The 18,172-nt window shown below is 38.4% G+C and overlaps 1 protein-coding gene across 1 annotated transcript; it reads left to right on the top strand.

Moving 5' to 3' along the window:
• Positions 1–1,638: 1,638 nt before the first annotated feature.
• On the top strand, positions 1,639–16,863 carry CSNK2B (Casein kinase II subunit beta). Its single transcript, XM_051216823.1, has 5 exons — positions 1,639–1,706; positions 3,580–3,842; positions 5,697–5,848; positions 13,473–13,696; positions 16,606–16,863. The coding sequence occupies exons 2-5, from the start codon at positions 3,668–3,670 to the stop codon at positions 16,706–16,708; spliced, it is 654 nt and encodes a 217-aa protein (XP_051065438.1). The 5' UTR covers positions 1,639–1,706; positions 3,580–3,667; the 3' UTR covers positions 16,709–16,863.
• The last annotated feature ends 1,309 nt before the right edge of the window (positions 16,864–18,172 follow it).

Genomic DNA, 18,172 nt, shown 5'->3' with positions numbered 1-18,172 from the left:
CAAATAAATCTCCAAAATGAGTAGTTCTGTTGGTCTTCGACATGATGCTGACTGTATTAGCTTTTGTGAACACACAACAGTTGATAGTAGTCGGTCGCGCATCCAGACCAGATCACGATTGGTAATGCAGTGGTATGCATCCTTTGTAACCACTAGCCAGCCCAGATCAAACGCTTCTCAATATATCAACAACTTTCAAAGATATCTTCAAATCTCCTCATTCTTGAATTCCGATTTGACAGTTAGTATCCTTCGATCATAAAGGCGTTACGTGTAAAGTCGTTATCAAACTCCAAATACCTATGGCATCTTTAATATAAGTGACCTTTGTTAGTTATGTCCATAACTAACCAATTAAATTGTCGCTTAATCTCCCACCACGTCAATCTGTTCTGATATGTCTGTAAACAATCCCTGTTACAAGTGACCTACCAATTGAAAGACATTATTATCCGATTATTATATTGTGGCTCGTAATTTTTATTCATTTCGATAAGACCTGCAATACTGGTCGGTATGTTTCTGCGTTCCACTTAATGACTGTAATTCCTTTAGTTATTGTACTACTTTAAATGTTTTTACGTTTGGAAACAGATAACGTTTAAAGCAAAGTTGTCCTTGTTCTGACCATAGCTTTCACATCGACTCTGGGATCGCCAGTATCGCGTTTACAGTTCTAGTAGTATATCCGTAGAACAAATTAAATCCTACAACCTTCTACAGCAAGTGTTGTATGGTTTAATACTTTTCTCTGACAATAAGAATCCTGACAGAGGGGTTCGCAACCAAAGTGATAAGCTGACACTTCCAAAGGGTCTGACTCGATTTCACTGGTCACTGGATAGCAATGGGTCAACACTAAACACTTTAAGGTATGAAACAGTCCATCTCAGATAATGTGCAAACTACACACACAACTTAGGGAAGTCCCCACTGCATGGTTCTTAGGTTTAATAAGACCAAAGTGTCTTTGTGACCTACGGTCTAAAGTCTTTGACTAGGTGCAACAAAAATGCCTTTCGATCAAACCTTACACATGTAACGTTCGATGGTAGAACACTCTAGTTGACCCTCAACAATTTTATCTGATTTCATTTAGAAAATGGAAATATAGTGTATCCTCTCACTACAAAAGTATAAGGATACGCTTGAGTGTATCCCGAAACTAACAAAGAAATCAGTTCGGACACTTAAATACAGACCTTATGAAGAGCTTCTCAAGTAACAAAATCTTTACAAACTGGAGTATAAGCATCTTAGAGGTTAGCGTCTATAGACTTATGGCATCCAAGACACTTTTGGGGAATCCCCATGAATACCTACTTAAGCTCAGTCTCAACACAAACCTTACGAGTGACACCCGGGAATTATGGACAAGACACAGAAGAACGGACTGCAGACAGACATTTATCTATTTGCGAGATGATCTCAGCGATCTTCCGTAAGTCTTTAAAGATAAAACTTGAAGTAATTTTAAGGACTGAAGACATCTCACTATGATTTACCAGTATTTTTCGTTTTTTAGATATCCTCAAATTCCTACTCAGAGACATCGACAATTCACTGTCACTAAATACCGAAGCCCGTCAAGCAAAAGCTTTTTCCATTTCGTCTAAAATTTCATTGCATTATTTAGATTGAAGATTGAACAAAGGAGCGTGCTTTAAGATTCCCTCGAAGTCGCGGTTGGACTTTGACCACGTTCGGTTAGTTCAGTAGTCACTTGTTTGGTTTGTGGTATTTTTGACTGAAATAACATATACATTAGATGAATAATTCGCATGCCATCGCATACCGTTTTATTTTGAGATACACCCTGTCATATTGCTATCTTTGAGATAAGTTGGGGGAAGTTTTTGTACCAAAATGTGGCGGACTTTTGAGGGAATTGTGTTTTATTGCGACCTGTTACTCTAACCTCGGGCAAATATCTTGCCTTTTAATTGAACCGTCTTTATTGTGGGAAATTCCAGCACCATATTTTGGGAGGGATTAGACTCCCTAAAGTACACTTTGCTAAGACGCTCGTTATTCTAACATCCGTATGCCAGTTTAAACATATTTTAGTAACATTATCAAACCCTACTGCGTGTGCGTAGAATATGTTCTCCACTGGAACTAATCCAGAGGCGAGTTGCAAAAATTTCCTAGGAACAAAAACTGGACTTATACATGTTGAGATATATGTAACTCAAAAGCAATCTCGTAGTGACCACGTAAATCATAAACATAGTTGTTCTCTGAAATACTCAGGTTTATTATTTTCCATAACGTTGGTTATAGTACTCTCAATCTCGATATGCGAGAGCTGTTTGAATTGTCGACAATTTTGTCTACCCATAAAGAGCAGTCAAAGCTAATTATTTGCATCGGTCCAAGAAATTCTATAGAACTCTTTGAGAGGGGAGCTTTTGTTCTGTTGGAGATTTGATAACATCTCACTAATTTTATGAAGTATTTCATACTCCAACTTATTTCATACACCTAGGTTCCTATCTAGATGCATCAATGCTCCATTTTTGCTGGTCACGACAGCTCGTTCAGCAAAAGATTTATTGTCAGCCATTTATATGCCGCATATGTAGGTCCAAGACTACAAGCTTGTTTCGTGGTTCATCTTTGAATATTTTCCCAAGTGAAGGGAGGAAGGCTATCGAAAATGAAGACATTTTTATCACTAACTCGTCTAGTTGTTGTTCGAGCGAAACTGTAATTTAGGAACGAGCCAATCACAAGCGTTTGAGCAATTTCAATTATTAGTCAATCAGAAGACAGTATAAAGTGGAAATATATTATAAGAAAGTAATGAATTACGGTGGATATTCTTCTTTTACATGATTTAAAAACTTGTTAAGGTTTGATAAAGGTTCAAAGGTTCTGAATTCATAATGCACACGGTATAGAAACTCGTCCATAGGGTTAGGGTGCTAACCCTAACCCTATATGATCGGTTTGCAACGGATTTTAGAGAAGAGGTGTTTATTGAGAGGCTACAACCCTAACCCTATGGACGAGTTTCTATACCATATGCATTATGAATTCAGAACCTCTGAACCTTTATCAAACCTTAACAAGTTTTTAAATCATGTAAAAGAAGAATATCCACTGTAATTCATTACTTTCTTATAATATATTTCCACTTTATACTAACTGTCTTCTGATGGGCTAATAATGGTCAATGTCATTTAAGATTCGTTCAAAGGTCGTCCCTAAATTAGTCTCGCCAGTTGTTCGTTTATACCATACGAGTCCTGCATTATATTGCATATGGACGAATCTACACTTTTCGTTGCTATCTACTCAAATTTAAGGTTGATTCCGACCCTCTTACAGTTTTGTCATTCTGGATTGATTACTCGACCTGGCCTTACATTGTCTGCAAAAGTGTTTTCAAAAGAATTGTCGTTATTATTTGTTTACGTAGTTCAGAGAGTGGAAGGCCTTAAATTTCTGCTTTCTCAAATGATGACTCATTATCTTGTATAGTTTCAATCGACCTCACTTATTTGCCTAATGAGTTAATCTATCATGTCATATTTGTTCTTATTTGAAATTTTTGTTTCGATCGTTGTTGATTAGCCAGCTTATTATTCAATCTGAACTGGGTAAAGAGTTTGACTGACTACCATACTAAAGCTAAATTTTGGAGAATTGTACTACATAAAACATGAGTAGTAGTGATGAAATCTCTTGGATATCATGGTTCTGTGGCCTACGTGGAAATGAGTTCTTTTGTGAAGTAGAGGAGGATTACATCCAAGATCGATTCAACCTTACCGGTTTATCAGAGCAAGTTCCTGAATACCGTGATGCTCTCGATATGATACTTGATTTGGAAACTGGTAAGACGTTTATAAATCTTTTGGTTTTGTAAGATTACCGTCTGTTGCATCTTGTTTTTTCGTAAATCTTTTAGATGCTAAAATTTGGTACTATGTGCCTTCATGTTGCATGTCATTAAATCTGGTTGTTTTTCCGTGTGAATTATGAACTTGATCTACGCTGGTATAGAAATATTTCGGTTGCTTCGCTATTCCCTCATTACTAACGTTTGCAACTATCTAAATTTAGAAAAGTAACATTATGTGGTGTCTTGGACTTGAGGATCCTTACTTTTGGTTCGCCGTTCCTCAACTAAAATGCCAGATGTAATATGGACTGAAGAAATGCTTGATATAGTTGCATTCGACCGCTACAATTGGCAAACCTACATGGTGTACCAGAGTAACAGTTTCGGTTTAGCAATAAGTTAAAGAGAGTGAATCCTTTTTGAAAAACCAAAGCCGATCTGGATAATCTTTAATCTTCGTAAAATGGAGTGTGACTCTTTCCCAATATTAGTTATTGATAACACTCTCTGTCTTCTCTTAAAATAAGATATTAAAATCGCTTTATATCTTTCTTTCTACGAACTAATTCTTTCTTCCTGTACTATATCCTTGTATTCAATCTTTCTTTTATATATTACCACCTCTGAATTAACTACTTTTATGAATCCGGTGTCAATCTTGTTGTGTTAATGAGGTATGGCAATTTGGACCGATGCATATATGTGCCTGGTCCTACGTTGTAGCTGACTGACTGACTATTGATAACCGTCTTTTGGGATGGTTCATCACGTCTTGCTGCATTTCTGTCCCAACTCTATCACAGCTTTTTCAATTTCTTAGAAGGTTGGAAAGTCGCTGTTAACGCACCTATTTGTTGAAATCACTTTGCTAACGAGTGGTGTGTAGATGTTAATAGGCGCTTCACTTATCAATCTAGCCTCCTACTGTAAAAGTTTATTGACAATGAGTTTATCCCCTCAAGATTGTCTTCATCATAATCATTAAGAAAACCATTTAGACCTCGGTGTTAGTTACACACCTCCTACAGTTTCGCTAGTCACTGTTCGATTCTCTTTCAAGTTATTTCCTGTTTATAGTGTCTGGATAAAACTAATGCTTCAAAAACCAGACAGTTATCATCAACGCAAAGCCTGATACAGATGTACGTTTCTTTAAGTTGTCGTACTACAGTGCTATGAGATGAAACTAACCAGAAAAGTCGAAATAATGTAATAAGGAGAATGAGAAAAACTAAATATTGAAAATTCAAATGGTTTGAAAGAACAAGCAAATTGTTATAAAAGAACACGAACTCAAAATCTAGAGATAAAGAGTGAGTGGGTCTGCGCTATAGCGAATGATTGTGAATCGTTTAGTCCAAATTCTCTAGTAGTTTTTTTCCTAGAAGTTCTTTTGAAGGGAAGCATTTTCAGAGAAATGAAAGCATTCATGGATTAGCGTTTCAGTGGAAGCTAACAATTAGCATAGTGTGAAACCTAGGTCTTCTAGGATACTGAACCCATTGTTCATCATAAGAAATAGCAATGTTTTTCTCACTATTCCATGTTCCACTGTTCTTTTTTTTGAGACTCGCCTCACTACTAAGTAAATAGGTGAGTTAAGCAAGGGCAGTTTACAAGTGTTGATATATTGCATCATAACTGGCATCAAATAAACTGTTAAGAACAGCTTGCTGACTTTTACACGCGTGCGTATCAATCTCCGTATTTTGTAGAGAGTAAACCACTGAGTCAAATATTTTCCCTGACTTATCGAGGATTTAACTTATTTGCTAGGTTTGTGCTAGATACGTTTGTTCTGGTAGGTCAGTCACTTAATATGAGGTTTTTAAAAAAATACTTTTAGACCCTTCTGATAATCCAGAAAATACCGATCTCATTGAACAAGCAGCTGAAATGCTTTATGGACTAATACATTCTAGATACATTCTGACAAATCGTGGTATTTGTTTTATGGTGGCGAAATGGCAGCAAGGGGATTTCGGTTATTGTCCTAGAGTAAGTAAACTTTTCCTGCTTGCATATGTTGAACTTGTAAATATTCTTTCACTTTGACATTTAAATGAAATAAAAGCAGTCTTACTTCATTTTTTTCGCAACCATAACTGAAGTTAGCATTTTTTTCATTTTATTTTGCACTACCTACATAACACAGAAATGCATTCATAATAGTTCAAGTGAGGAAATATTAAAGTATATCAAAATAAATAGGGATATGAATTAAAAGATCTTGATTTACTTATTTATTTATTTATTTGAGCACATAAATATTGGACCGAGAAACCTGGTGGTCGGAGCGTGTTAATGAGCTGGAAGCAGCAGTTTCATCTGGTAACTAACAGAAGCTCTTCCAACTCATCCGAGCCGCTGGCAGCAAGAAGTCTCGTGTGAGCGAAACAATCTGCGAGGATGACGGGATGCCAATCACCAACATCCATTGACGTATTGGACGATGGGCAGAATTTTTCGAAGGGCAGTTCAACTGGCCTGCCGCTCCGGCAACATCGGCCAGACTATACTGCCCTCCCTGGCTGGTGACGACTGATCCACCAAATGAGGCGGAAGTCCGCAAGGAACTCCAACTCTTGAAGCGCTACAAATCACCGGGGCCAGATGACTTACCTCCGGTTCTTTTTAAAGATGATGGTGACTTTCTGGCTAAAGAACTGACTGTGTTGTTTACAAAGGTCTGGAAACTAGAGAGTGTACCAACGTCATGGAATGAGCCAATAGTTGTCCCTATCTTTAAAAAGGGTTTACGTCGTTCCTGTAACAACTATCGGGGGATGTCTACTTCCGATTGCGTCCAAGCTATTGGTTTCCGTCATACTTCGTAGGTTGTTCAAAACCCGAGAATGATTGACTCGCGAGGAGTAGGCTGGTTTTCGTTCTGGTCGAGGATGTATTGACCATATCTTCACCCTCCGCCAAATGTTAGAACACCGCCATACTTATCAAAGGCCAACAATCTTAGTGTTTCTTGACATCAGGGCTGCCTTCGATTCGTTGAACAGGACTGTTCTCTGGGATTGTCTATTGAAGAAGGGTGTGCCTGAGAAGTTTATTCACACCTTAAATGCCCTATATACAAACACTTCAGACAGAGTGAGGGCATACAACTACCTTTCTCCATTGTTCCATTCGAGCGGTGGGGTTAGGCAGGGTTGCCCAATCTCACCATTCCTCTTCAACTTTGCCATCGATGACATTCTGGAAACAGCTCTGATGGATGTAAGTAATGGCGGTGTGGATTTGTTGCTTGGAGAAAGACTTCTCGACCTTGAGTATGCGGACGATATTGTCTTACTGTGCGATAATGCCCAAGGCACGCAATCCGCACTTAATCAGTTGGCAATCAATGTCCGTAGGTATGGTATGTGCTTTGCACCTCCGAAGTGCAAAGTACTTCTACGAGACTGGCAGGATTCTAATCTTGTACTCACTCTGGATGGTGAACAGATAGAAGTAGTTGAGAATTTCGTGTATATAGGTAGCTGCATTAGTTCTGGTGGTGGCGTGAGTGATGAAATCGATTCACGTATAGTGAAAGCCAGAACGGTTTATGCCAATCTGGGCCATCTTTGGCGCCTTCGTGATGTTAGTCTGGCTGTAAAAGGTCGGATCTACAACGCGTCAGTGAGAGCAGTTTTGCTCTATGCTTGTGAAACCTGGCCTCTCCGAGTTGAGGACGTTAGACAGCTCTCTGTGTTCGATCATCGTTGTCTCCGAAGGATTGCTGACATCCAGTGGCAACGCCATGTTAGTAATGCAGAGGTTCGGCATCGTGTGTTCGGGCACAGAGACGATAATGCAATTGGTGTCACCATCTTAAAACACCAACTTTAATGGCTTGGACATGTTTTACGAATGTCGTCCCAGAGAATTCCACGTCGTGCATTATTTGCCGACTCTGGGACTGGTTGGAAGAAGCGGAGAGGTAGTCAGTGCATGACATGGTGTCTTGGTATAAAAGAAAGCTGCAAAGGGCTGGCTTGTGTTCAGTCAGTCAGCTACAGCGTAGGACCAGGCACATATATGTATCGGTCCAAGTTGCCATACCTCATTAACACAACAAGATTGACACCGGATTCATAAAAGTAGTTAATTCAGAGGTGGTAATATATAAAAGAAAGATTGAATACAAGGATATAGTACAGGAAGAAAGAATTAGTTCGTAGAAAGAAAGATATAAAGCGATTTTAATATCTTATTTTAAGAGAAAACAGAGTGTATACACCGACGTCATTGTGACCGATTCTGAGCCATGTCACCAAGAGTCTCCAACCATTGGTTACGGCAGTCATGCGGACCCCAACCAAGTAGTCTGCATCTACCAACATGCCTCAGACTAGATGTTAGTGACTTCAAGCACTGATGCCACGTTTTGGTTTGGCCGCCCCTAACCTTCTTCCAACCATCTCCAACACCGGTTAGCATTGCACGTCGTGGTAATCGGTGTTCGGGCATACGTAACACGTGGCCCAACCGTCTCAGTCGATGAAGATTAACAAACTCATCAACTGAATTACCATCATTCCCTAATACCCTGCGTTTAACCTCACTATTACTTACCCGGGGATCCCAGCAGACGCCAGCAATATTTCTAAGGCATCTGTGGTCAAATACTAGTAGCTTACGAGTGTCTTCTACTCTTAAAGGCCATGTTTCGCTGCCGTAAAGTAAAACAGAACGGACTGCCGCGCAGTATACTCGTCCTTTTATTGATAGACGGATATCTCGCCTTCGCCAAAGGTAAAGTAAGTTGGCAAAGGCCAAACGAGCTTTTTCGCATCCGTGCTGAGATTTCGTCCGATACCAACCCATTAGGGCTGATCAGACTTCCAAGATAAGTGAAGTTGTCAACGCGTTCGACTACTTCACTCCCTATCCTTAGTTCAGGTGTTGACGCAGACCAGTCCTGAAGCAACAACTTGCATTTCGAGGGACTATATCATCTGCGTATTCTAAGTCGATAAGTGGACCTCCTGGTAGGAGATCAATGCCCGAGAATTCAGTCGATGAGAATGTTATTTCTATCAATAAGTCTATGATGAAGTTAAACAAAAATGGAGAAAGTGGACAGCCTTGACGGACACCACTTGAGGTTGCAAAAGTAGGTGACAGTTCGCCATAAGCCCTGACTCGACTAGTAGTGTTCGAGTAAAGAGCCTTTACAAGGTTTATGTACTTCTGGGGTATGCCTTTCAATGACAGACACTGCCACAGAATCTCGCGGTCTACAAAGTCAAATGCTGCTTTTAAGTCAAGAAAGACCACCATTATCGGACGCCGATAAGTATGCCTATGTTCTAGAACCTGACGAATGGTGAATATGTGGTCAATGCAGCCACGACCAGGTCTGAAGCCAGCTTGGTTCTCTCGTGTTTGCAGTTCACGAGTCTTAGTTAGGCGTCTGATAATTATCGAGGCTAGTATTTTAGATACTATATTAGTTAAACTAATCCCTCTGTGGTTGTCACAGGATGATTTTGACCCTTTCTTATATATTGGGACGATAAGTGATTGTGACCAGTCAGATGGGATAACGTCTAACTCCCAGATCTTAGCTAAAATATTAGTCAACCTAATCGCTAAAATTGGACCACCATCCTTAAAGACTTCTGGAGCCAATCCATCTGGACCAGCTGCCTTTCCTCGTTTCAGATTAACTATAGCCTTTTGAACTTCAGCAAGAGTTGGGGGACCTACTTCAATGTTCCATTCACACTGTCTGAGAATGGAGGGTAGTTGTAGAGTCGCTAAAGGCTAGCTGAACTGTTCCCTAAAATGTTCCGCCCATCGTTCTAAACGTCTAGATTGGGAGTAGATGAGAGTATCGTCTTTTTCCGAAATAATCTCACTTACACTTGACTTATTAATTCCAGTTTCTTTTATTAGTCTGTAAAGCTGTCTTGTGTTCCTTATAGTCACCGCCTTTTCCATCTCTTTTTCTTTCGTTACCCACCACTGCTCACGGTCGTTCCTTAGACGTTTTCTTAACCTAGATCTGATTTGTTTACGCTCTTCATCATGTTCAGAACCTGATGGGATGAGTTTGCGAAAATCCATCAGTGTGATAGACCTTGAAGAAATCCACTGGTTCTTTGTAACTCTGTGGTTTAAGTCACTAATAGATGTCACTGCTGTTTCCACAGCTGTTTGTATAGCTTTCCAAGCAACATCTGGGTCAGCCTCGTCTTCAGAACTACCTAAGTGTGACCTCAGTTGTTCCTGGAACCTACTTTTGGTTTTCTCGTTACTCAACTCAGTTCCATTAGGTCTTTTTACTGTGGCTTTTTTGCGTCCAGTGAGGTACAAGCAGATGCGTGCCCGTATTAGGGCGTGGTCGGAGTCTAAGCAGGTACTCCAGAATGAGCGACAATCTTGTACCGACCCTCTCCAACGATGACTGATGGCAAAATGGTCTATTTGAGTCCATCGTTGATTTGGTGTAGGGGGTCGCCATGTTAGACGATGTCTCTCCTGATGCTTAAAATTTGTGTTTGCTAAAAATAAACGATTATCTGAGCATAGTTGCAGCAGACGATCACCATTATCTGTTCGCTGTGCCGGTATACTAAAATACCCACCTAAATGCCTTTCTGTTTGGTTTAAACTAACTGTCTGGGAATTAAAGTCACCCCCTACGAGTACTATGTCTGAGCGTTTAGCTTTCTGCAGAAATTCGGAAAGCTTTCTGTAAAATTCATCTTTCACTTCATCTGAGCTGCAGTCAGTGGGAGCGTAGGCAGAAACGGCAAAAAGGCAACGACATGTGTTCCTATCCTTCCGAGTTCTTACGTAGCCGTTTAGCCGAACAGCACATAAACGACTGTTGACGGGGATCCACTCTAGCAGTGCTTGTTCGGCCCTCATACTTAGTGCTATGCCTACACCTGCCAGTCCACGAGAACTGGCCATCGGGTCACCAGATACACGGAGGGTGTATCTCGTTGGCTCTCCGTTTTGCCGAGGTGAGGTCAAGTGAATGACCACACTGGAATCCTGTATGCGTGTTTCGGAGACACAGCATACATTAATGGAAAGAGACTCTAGGGTTTTAGCCAAAGAAGCCTGCTGACCGATTTGACATAGGGTTCGTACGTTGAAGGCTCTAATGTGTAGTGTGGAGCGAGGTTTCAGTAGACCTGGGACAGTGTTTTGAGCACTAGGATCGTTGGCTGTGGTGACACTTGAGGAAGAAGCCGAAAGAGGAGATTTAGAGTTGAAAGTCGATGTAGGAGGAATAATAAGAATTGAAGAGGGAAGTTGATTATGAATACAGTGGTCTCGAGTGCTGTTAGAGGTATGAGGGCGGTTATCACTTCCCGGTTGCCCACACCGTGGAAGGGTTCTTCTGGAGGTACCTGAAAAGAAAATTAGATTAGAGGTGGTCTTAGTGACCTGAGAGCGTGACCGCAGTGCCCAAGGGACAACTGCTTGAGGCCGGTCGCGCACGGCCTTTTCGTGGGAGGTTTTTGGCGTGTTAGCTCCGTTCTTCAAAGGGCCTTACAGCCGGAGACGGAAATCCGTGGGATAAGGCGGGGTGTGCATCTTTAGGGTCGACTTTTTCTAACCCCACCCCTCCTTGTGGGAAGGCAGCATCGCTGTCATGCTGGTTGTCTGAAGGAAACACCTTACTGCTGTCAGCAGTACGACTTCACCTTCGGACCTTAGGTTTGTTGCTTTTAGTCTTACCGCTCATCAACCAACCTGTCTGACATGGTAGGACCTTGAGGAACGGTTGTTCCAGCCAGTATAGCTCGGTTGCTTTATCACGATAGGCAAGCCCGACCACCACGTCAAGGTAACAACAACACTGGCTTGTGTTGGTCCTTCACGACTACCTGGCTGGGGTCCGAGAGATGATGCGACACAGTGGCTAGAGATGCTATCAAACATGTTTCAGAACTAAAGCCAGTGGCGATCTTGCTGTAACATTCTTGTACTTTCTTCATAAAAAGTTGTTGCATCTTCCTTAACTGAAAGATTTCTTCTGGTTATACCTTTCCGTTTCCCCCATTATTATTATTATTATTATTATTATTATTATTATTATTATTATTATGATGATGATGATGATGATGATGATGATGATGATGATGATGATGATGATGATGATGATGATGATGATGATGATGATGATGATGATGATGATGATGATGATGATGATGATGATGATGATGATGATGATGATGATGATGATGATGATGATGATGATGATGATGATGATGATGATGATGATGATGATGATGATGATGATGATGATGATGATGATGATGATGATGATGATGATGATGATGATGATGATGATGATGATGTGATGATGATGATGATGATGATGATGATGATGATGATGATGATGATGATGATGATGATGATGATGATGATGATGATGATGATGATGATGATGATGATGATGATGATGATGATGATGATGATGATGATGATGATGATGATGATGATGATGATGATGATGATGATGATGATGATGATGATGATGATGATGATGATGATGATGATGATGATGATGATGATGATGATGATGATGATGATGATGATGATGATGATGATGTAGTGATGATGATGATGATGATGATGATGATGATGATGATGATGATGATGATGATGATGATGATGATGATGATGATGATGATGATGATGATGATGATGATGATGATGATGATGATGATGATGATGATGATGATGATGATGATGATGATGATGATGATGATGATGATGATGATGATGATGATGATGATGATGATGATGATGATGATGATGATGATGATGATGATGATGATGATGATGATGATGATGATGATGATGATGATGATGATGATGATGATGATGATGATGATGATGATGATGATGATGATGATGATGATGATGATGATGATGATGATGATGATGATGATGATGATGATGATGATGATGATGATGATGATGATGATGATGATGATGATGATGATGATGATGATGATGATGATGATGATGATGATGATGATGATGATGATGATGATGATGATGATGATGATGATGATGATGATGATGATGATGATGATGATGATGATGATGATGATGATGATGATGATGATGATGATGATGATGATGATGATGATGATGATGATGCTTCCTTGCACTAATCTGGTCATTATTGTTCATCTTCTTTTTTTCCGTTTGCGCTCCTTACCTTTTTATCTCCCCATTCTCATTGTTTCGTGTGGCGCATTTATATTTGGTGCCCCCTTGTACCGATATTTATGTGTTCAAATAAATAAAATAAATAATCCTTCAGGTATTTCTCTTCATTTTTTCGTGCTGCCAGTGTGCTGCAGTGTGTCCTCGCCGTCTCCACCATCTCAAAATTCCAAATAGCCTGTGTCGTTAGAATAGGTAAGTCCACCGCAAACACCAGTCGTTCGTTATCGTTATAATCTTACATACGACTACAAGGAAATTTATAGTAGTTTAGATCTATAAATCAGCGAGTGTTTATTTCATCCTTCTGTGCGATATCCCGATTATTCACCAGTTTCCAAGTAGATTGGAAAAGTTTGCTTTAATGTATCTAAATGCGAAGGTATTAAAATTCTTTTTTCTAATGCCTTTACTATCAAAGGTTTACTGTGAAAGTCAACCATGTTTACCAGTCGGTTTATCAGACGTTCCGGGTGAAGCTATGGTTAAGATATATTGTCCTAGATGTCAAGATACCTATACACCGAAATCTACTCGTCATCATCATACAGATGGAGCGTATTTCGGTACTGGCTTTCCGCATATGTTGTTTTTAGTTCATCCAGAGTACAGACCAAAACGAGCTAGTAAACAGTTTACTGCAAGGTAGGTTTTATTATAGGAAGTGTTTATACGTATTTTGATATGCTATACAAATTGTGTATTAATTACTTAGGAGAAAAATAAGATAATGCAGCTTCGTAATCCAACGCCTGTTTTCAGTCACAAGTTTGAGCCTAACTCAACCTAATTCGCTTTGAGTGACCGGGTAGTATCTCTAGGCCTCGCGCTTAGAGTGTCACTTGAAGTCAAGTACATGGATCTGTGCCTGATAGGTGAGTTACCAGCTTTTTGTTGACATGCTTGCTGAAACTCCATCTGTGTAATAAAATTAACTGTTTTTAGAAACTTTCCACTGTTTCGGGTTACGAATACTCTTAAATGTATGGTAGAGTATATCGTTGATTTCACTAAACTTTCGTTTTTAATACTCTGAAACATTCATTGAGTTATGCTAAACTGTCTATGCCTCTCATACATATGGTACTTAAAGGATCCTTTGATGTTAATTTGATCGTATTCTATATATTTCTGGTTAAATGAATAAAAGAGAATTCAGTCTTACTTTGTTCATCTCTGAGTACTTAATTTATTACTTAATGTTAACTCTCAAGTTATATAATTCTCGAAGGCAGCTGTTGCATAATTTCAAAGAAACAGCCGTAAAATCGACCTAAGTTTTTTTTTACTTCTTGCATGTTTATACACCTAGTGTCTGAATAATACTTAATGAGTAGCTGAACGTGTTAAAATTGTCAAGTTTTCAAGGAATTTCCTTCCGTGATATTAACATGTATTAATTGAATAGTACTTTAGAATCAGTAATAATCCAACCTCATGCAAACAAGACAAAACGATACGAACTGGAAAGGTTTAAATTCGAAGCCAGCAGCACAGTATTGTGTTACGTAGCTATCACAAAGGTAAACAAAACAGTCACTCAGTCAAACACGACGCAGAACCTGGGATATGTGTGCATCGGTTCAATTTTCCATACCTCGTTAGCACAGCGAGATGAGTTTCAGAGCGAACCCCAGAGTAGTAGAGGTATCAACAGTATTATTCACATTACAAAAGATTATGCATGAAATATACAATTTTAGAGGAAAAATATAAATTAGTGACATAATCAAAAAAGTTTATAAGGAGTTTAGGAACTTAGAATTTAAGGAAAAACAGTGGATGCACCTGTTCAATTGTGAACGATTTTGATTCGTGTCGTTCCAAATCTCTAACCACCGGTTACAATAATCAAACGGACCCAAACCAGGTAGTCTGCATATATCTACATGGCTCAGTCCAACTATTGAAACAAATAGTAACAAGACTTATAAAGTGTGCATTAGTTCAAATAGTTATTCAATAAACAGTAATTGGTTTGCCTATGCTGTTTTTACATAAAATGATGGTTTAGTGTTAAATAAACGCTATCTTAACTTTGTTATCCTCAGCCTGAAATCCTTTATTCATTTAGTAATGTTCATCCAAATAACTGTTAAAATGTTTGTGTTCAAAGTGACTCACTATCCGTCTCATAAAAATAAGCTTGTTAATTAATACAACAGTTACTTAGTTATGATACGATGCCAAAAGTTTAGACCTAACAACCAGGTCTTGATTGGGTAATGAGCAACCTGCAAGCTAATCTCCTCCAATCGCCTGTGATATTTGATTGCATTTATTTTGTGTTCATATTCTGGATATAATAACATTTTATTACACGCGAAACTACTTATCTGACTAGTGGTCTTGTCTTTAATTTCTAACCATCAATAATACGATCTCTTAAGTAGTCATCACTCGATCACGTGGCCGTTGTATTCGTCTGCCGATTATAATCCTATTCAATGACTTTAACAATTAAAAAATTTCGTCTCATCACCACATCAAAAACCTAAACGAGATGTTAAAATCCTATCGAAAGTTTTAGGATTTATCCTTCAAGGATAAATGGGTAGAACTACATAGTCGCTGATAATATAGGGTAATAATAGCATTGTATTTTAACTTAATGGTATTCTAAAGTAGGAATTCAATCATAAAGCTTATCACACTGTTATAATTTCTCTTATTACGACCCAGCTATTCCTATCCCTTATTATTTTTTGACACTACTTCACTCGACAACTCCCTAAATCAGAACACGGTTGAACAGGAACGAAATTATATTCCAGATAATAAGGGTAGATGGAAGTAGGAATCAGAACAAGAAAATCGTTAGTATGTTTATAGTTTTTACATGAGATTCTAGAGTCTTCTCCAAGAATCTACTATCGCTGATTGGATAAGAAATAGCCAATCAGCGTGTACCAATACAATTGTGCACGGAACGTGCATTAATCCAGTCTATATTCCGCTAACATACGCGAATACTTTTTATTTTCAGTTGACTTCCATGTGGGGTCGATAGTTCGAACACACAAGTTGTTTCAAATTAAAACAACATAGCGTTTTGGATTTTTGCACTTCATTAACTCCAAATGATGTCGGTTTTCAAAGTAATAAACTCTATAAGAGACTGACAAAGTATTGTAACTGAGTTCAAAAAGAATTATTCATCTATAAATCATCACTGGAAATAAATTTCCCATCACTTAAATATGTAAATTATGTTACAACGGTAGAGTAGTTCGTAATTTTCCTACAATGTAGTTCTCTTCAACATATTATCTCCTCTATAAGGTTGAACTATTGGGAATGTTATCAGGTCAACAATACTTGGTATTAAAATTTAAAATCGATAGGATAGTTTTTAACACGTCACCTATGGTCTATAAATTTAGTACATGAAACAGTAACTAATTCACAACAACTTTAAATATTCCAGGCAACTATTTTGTAGTATTGGGAGTTTATAAAAGTCATATAGGCTCTGTCAAACAGTAAACATATTTCAGTGCATAGTTTTTGTTTATTTTTACACTGTTGTTTTTTATTTATTTCATTTTTAACAGGTTATTTGGCTTTAAAATACATCCTTTGGCTTATCAACTACAATATCAAGCTGCGGCTAATTATGTTATGCCTGTACGCCCTGGTTTTTCAAAACGTGCATAAAATTAGAAACGACTTTACTGTTGATCGTTGTAAATCACGTCTGATTTAAGCGTGGTGGAAACTAATACTTATTTGTACTGTTGTTATTGTTTTTTCTTCACATCTTTAGTGAATTCATCAGTTAGAAAGAGAAATATAATTTTAATAGAACCAGATAATTGATGTTCTCTTTCTATGTTAGTACCCTATGTGTTTATATTCATTTCATTGGAAATCTGTTAAAAGAGTGCAAATGCACTATACTATATGTTCATTTTGGAAAACTAGTCCCCAATTTGTTCCTACTTTGAACCGTTAATATGGTGTACATAAAGCATCGATAAAGTTCATTCTACCTGTGTAGTTTGAACTCATGTCTTTCAGTTAAGAATATTAGGAGTAAACTTTTCTGCTTTAGATAACCTTTTGCAATGAAAGACCAAATGAGAAAAGTAGTTATGACGATTTTCTGTTTTTCATTTTGTTAGCCAACATGCTTCTTGTCAATAGGTGTTAACTTCATGGATTGTAGCCTTCGTGGTATTATTATGTCATCTCTTGTGTACATTACTAGTTTCAAAATAATCTTACTTCACGGTAGACAATGACTTAGATTCTTAAATACATTTCCAAACAATTTTATTTGGTACAAATATACAACCACAATTGTTAATCAAAAAACTAGTAAATTTATTGAGAATCACTTGTGCTCAAAACTTATATCGGGGATCGACTAAGTTGAACAAGGCCTGCTAATTATTCTCTGCCGAACGAATGCTCTTCTCAGTGTGACCAGATGTGGTTGATATTGTCTTGTATGTAAGCGCTAAGGAAAACTTCAGACCATGAGTTAGTGTCATTTCAGAGCAGTGGTATGCGTGTGTGAAGAAAAGTAACTCTGTAAAACAGTAGTGATGTAACAGGAAGGGCGTGACTAGGAATTTCTCCATCTGAATATCGTGGGGGTATCGCCAGTAATTTAAGATGCCTGGTTCGGTGTGTTTGATTGGTATCTGGCCAGCCGCTGAATTAATCAATGTTTTTGACTGTCAAACGACCTACTGGGTAGAAAACTGTAATTCAAAACTCAATAACTCAATCATAATGTTGTTTACGGTGGGCAAAAATTGCAACTTTTTAATATTAAGAATAACCCAAATTAAGTTTTGCATCCGAGGATCCTCTCTAACCAGTTAAACAATTATTGTTTCCTGATTGTAATCCATATGACGTCTCTTTGTTTTAATCACTCACATTGTGGTGGCTCAGCGATCAAAGCTCTGGACTCACTAAGTATCAGATCTGAACTGCCGCATCTAATTCGATTTGGTTAGATGCCTATTGTCACTAGCCTTGACAATTAGAGTGTATCTCAAAGCCAAATGCACTCATATGTACCTGATAAATGAGTTAATGATTTAATAGATAGAAAGACTTAATCATTAGGTCAATTTCAGTAGACAGGGTTCAGTACTTATCATTCAT

Source organism: Schistosoma haematobium, chromosome 6, assembly GCF_000699445.3.
Source record: "Schistosoma haematobium chromosome 6, whole genome shotgun sequence".
Classification (NCBI taxonomy): Eukaryota; Metazoa; Platyhelminthes; class Trematoda; order Strigeidida; family Schistosomatidae; genus Schistosoma; species Schistosoma haematobium.
Note: the sequence above shows the minus strand (reverse complement) of the source record. Positions and strands in the feature narration are given on the sequence as shown.